At 41.3% G+C, this 4,069-nt stretch overlaps 1 protein-coding gene across 1 annotated transcript in view; it reads left to right on the top strand.

Moving 5' to 3' along the window:
* Window positions 1–3,334, top strand: part of adgrv1 (adhesion G protein-coupled receptor V1) — a 127,286-nt gene extending 123,952 nt beyond the window's left edge. The window contains exon 95 of the mRNA XM_037680666.1: window positions 3,216–3,334. Coding sequence (XP_037536594.1) covers window positions 3,216–3,334 — 119 coding nt within the window. The remainder of the gene's footprint in view (window positions 1–3,215) is intronic.
* Window positions 3,335–4,069: the final 735 nt, after the last annotated feature.

The raw sequence follows: 4,069 nt of genomic DNA, 5'->3' as shown, positions 1-4,069 counted from the left end.
GTCCTGTTAGCAGTGTGGTTATGTTAGCAGCATAGTTCTGTTAGCAGTGTGGTTCTGTTGGCAGTCCTGTTAGCAGCATGGTAGGCTACTGTTAGCAGTGTGGTTCCGTTAGCGGCATGTTCCTATTAGAAGAGTGGTTCTGTTGGCAGTGAGGTTCTCTTAGCAACATGGTCCTGTTAGTAGCATTGTACTGTTAGCAGAGTGGTTCTGATGGCAGTGTGTGTGGTTCTGTTAGCAGAGTAGTTCTGTTGGCATTGAGGTTCTCTTTGCAACCTGGTCTCATTAGCAGCATTGTACTGGTAGCAGTGTGGTTCTGTAGCAGTGTGGTTCTTCAGCATGGTACTGGTAACAGTGTGGTTCTTCAGCATAGTCCTATTAGCAGAGTGGTTCTGATGACAGTGTGGTTCTGTTAGCAGCATAGTCCTGTTAGCAGTGTGGCTCTGTAGCAGTGTGGTTCTGTTAGCAGTGTGGTTCTATTAGCAGCATGATACTGTTAGCAGTGTGGTTCTGTTAGCAGCATGGTACTGTTAGCAGTGTGGTTCTGTTTGTCACGTTCGGGTTTTGGATTCAGAATAAGCCAGACACAGGAGTGCAAAAACAAGAACAGTTTTTATTAATTAGGCTGCTGGTAGCTGGAGTCAGGGTCCAAGGCAGGATCGTGGTCCAAAGGGGTCAAACACAGGGAGTCAGAGGTCCAAGAATTAATCCAAAAAGGGTGATCCGTGAATCGTGGTCATAGAGGCAGAGGAGGAGGTCATTATTGTGATCAGAAGGACAGAGCAGAACCAGACGAGGAGCAGGCAAAAGGGTAAATCCACAAAACAAGGCATGAGGTCGAAAATACAAATACAGGGCATGAACATCAAGCATGAACAAGATGGCTGGATATCAGGGACCATCAATCAACCTTTATTTATACAGGTAAATCCCATTGAGCCTCGAGGACTCATTTACAAGAGAGACCTGATTTCAACAAAGAAAGATGACAACAATGGACAACAGCAACAACAATAAGCAGTTATAAAAACTCATACTACAGTTTTTTTTTTTGTTTTGTTTTGTTTTTTTAACAAATAGGATGGCTAAAAGGAAAAAAGTAACAAAACCAAAAAAACAGCTAGATTCCAAGACAAATGTATAAAACTAAAAACAGGAACATGTCAGCATTGGACCCTGCCAGGAGTCCAACAGATTCTTAAAGCCACTTAGAGAGGTCAAGGTCGAGAGCTTCAAATCTTTTTGTAAGATATTCCAGGAAACAGGAGCGGAGTAGGAGAAGGCCCTTTTGCCTAGTTCAGTCCTCACTGAGGGAACACTGCAGGTAATAATGTCCTGAGAGCGCACTCCGTAGCTGCACTCACGCAGAGACATGTAGGAGGAGATGTATGAAGGCAGCAGACCAAGAAGTGATTTAAAGATGAAAATGTACCAGTGAGAGAGTCTGCGTGAAGTTAATGATGTCCAGTTAACCAATGAATACAGGGTGCAGTGATGGGTACGATAATCACAGCCAGTTATGAATCTTAGTGCACCATGATAGACAGCATCCAACATCTGCAGGGTTCTTGTAGGAGCGTTCATGTAAATAATATCACCAAAATCAATTGAGGGAAGGAAAGTCACAGATACAAGGCGTTTTCTAGCATTCAGGGTTAGACAGGATCTGTTTCTGAAAAAGAAACCCAGTTTAATTTTCAGTTTCTTTACCAAGTTTTCCACATGGAGCTTAAAAGAAAGATGTGAGTCGACCAAGATACCCAAATATTTATAGGAATCAACAAACTCAATGGGGACACCATTTGAGGATAAAATCGGAGGAAGAACTGCTGGGACCAACTTCCTATTTGAAAAAAGCATCCCTTTGGTTTTTTCGGCATTTAGGACAAGTTTGAGGTGAAACAAATCAGTCTGGATGATGTTAAATGCAGATTTCAGAAGCTGGAAAGCCTTAGCAACAGTTTTACCTCGACAATAAACAACTGTGTCATCAGCATAGAAATGTATGGATGCATTAGGGATGTTTTTACCTACATTATGTATGTAGATTGTAAAGAGGGTGGGTCCTAAGACTGAGCCTTGTGGTACACCATTGTTGACTGTTAAATAACTGGAGGAAGTACCATTATGTTGAACACATTGCCTCCGGTCTGAAAGATAGTTAGAGAACCAACCAATGGTGTGATCTGAGAAACCGATTTCTGAGAGTTTATGACACAAGATGTTATGATCCACAGTGTCAAAAGCTTTAGACAGGTCTAAGAAAAGTGCAGCACAATAATCTTTAGCATCCAGTGCTTCAACAACGTCATTAAGAACCTTCAGTGAAGCAGTGGTTGTGCTGTGTTGTTTCCTGAAACCAGATTGATGTGGAGGTAAGATGTTAAATGAGTCCAGGTAATTTTTGATTTGAGAGTTTATCAGTTTTTCTAGAACCTTGGCTAAAATGCAGAGTTTAGAGATTGGTCGATAGTTGTTCAGTGAGGTGGGGTCACCTCCCTTCAGCAAAGGAAGAACAAAGGCTGTTTTCCAAGTGTCTGGGATGGAGTTTTGTCTTATGGAGAGATTGAAGATGTGGGTCACAGGGACTGTGATGATATGAGCAGCCAGCCTTAAGAAATAAGGTGGAAGTTCATCTGGACCTGCAGATTTAGACCATGGAAGGTATAATAATCTGGCACTGGACAAGTGAAAGTGGAGCTCTTAAATAAGGCCAAAAACAGGTACTGTGAATCAGGTTGATGAGCTGAAAGTGCAGACGGGGGCGTGGCTTAATGACAGAAGAAAACATGACAAGAAACAGGGAAAAACAGCATATGACAAAGAGGAGCAGAAACATGACATGAGGGGCTGTGAGTGAGGCAGGGGACAGAGGAAGTGATAAAGGCATAAAGGGGCAGAGACTTAAGCAGATGGTGCAAGCAGAGATCGTTGATCATGACACTGTTAGCAGCATGGTAGGCTTGCAGTGTGGTTCTGTTAGCAGCATGGTCCTGTTAGCAGTGTGTTTCTGTTAGCAGTGTGTTTCTGTTAGCAGCATGGTCCTGTTAGCAGTGTGTTTCTGTTAGCAGTATGGTCCTGTTAGCAGTGTGTTTCTTTTAGCAGTGTGTTTCTTTTAGCAGTGTGGTTCTGTTAGCAGTGTGATTCAGGACACATTTTGCTGATGGAGTCAAGCAAACACATGGAAACCTCACTGTGTTTTGTTTCATCTGTTGCAGGCACCGGCCTGAATGTCAGCGATAATGAATCCATCCCTGGAAGCCATGACGGAGGAAGCGTCGCTAACTCCCAAATCGTCGAGCTCAGGCGAATCCCTATCGCTGACACTCACCTCTAACCGTTCTACACTGATGTCCTCGGTTTGTTCTTATCAGAAAGGAAAATTACAAAACAGTATTTTTATATTGTGAAAATAAATCTTTGCACTAAAACAGTTTTTTAAATAGATCTTTTTCATATAGATGTTTGATACTGTATATTGTTTATACTCCACATCTGTTCTCATACAAATGTCATGTATTTTTTTTTTATAAAGTCCTCATGAAGTTTCTGAATGTATATTTTTGTTCTTTTGTTTATATTTTCTGTAGAGATTTAGCCAGAAATCAAATGAGCATGAGCAAAACATCTGCTACGGAGGAAAGAGACTGTGTGACGTTGTCAATAAATAATGTATTGTGTAACTGTGAGTGTGTGTTTGCTTAACTGTCTGTTAGCAAAATATTTCACAAACCAGTGAATGAATTTTAATGAAGTTCTCAGAAAGTAATCGTGGGATGTACGTCTTGAACTGATTACCTTTTGGAGTCAACTCAAAGATAACATGATGGCTGCTAATGCTGGTTCCATGCTGAGTCAGCATTCACACAATAAAAGGATATTGTCTTTGATTTGCTGTTAATTATTTGTCATAATCTCTGCATAAACCTGCTGACCCTGTCCGTGGGGCATATTTTATCACATGCACTGGTTATATAAGTTATCACATACTGTATGTTAAATCATTCTTCCGTGTTGTTCTTTGAAAAGGGTCAAGTTCTAAACCTGACTTATCATGCAAAGAATGATAAGT

Source organism: Nematolebias whitei, chromosome 8 (assembly GCF_014905685.2).
Source record: "Nematolebias whitei isolate Nwh7 chromosome 8, NemWhi1, whole genome shotgun sequence".
Taxonomy (NCBI): Eukaryota; Metazoa; Chordata; class Actinopteri; order Cyprinodontiformes; family Rivulidae; genus Nematolebias; species Nematolebias whitei.
This window is presented reverse-complemented; position numbering and strand designations above follow the sequence as displayed.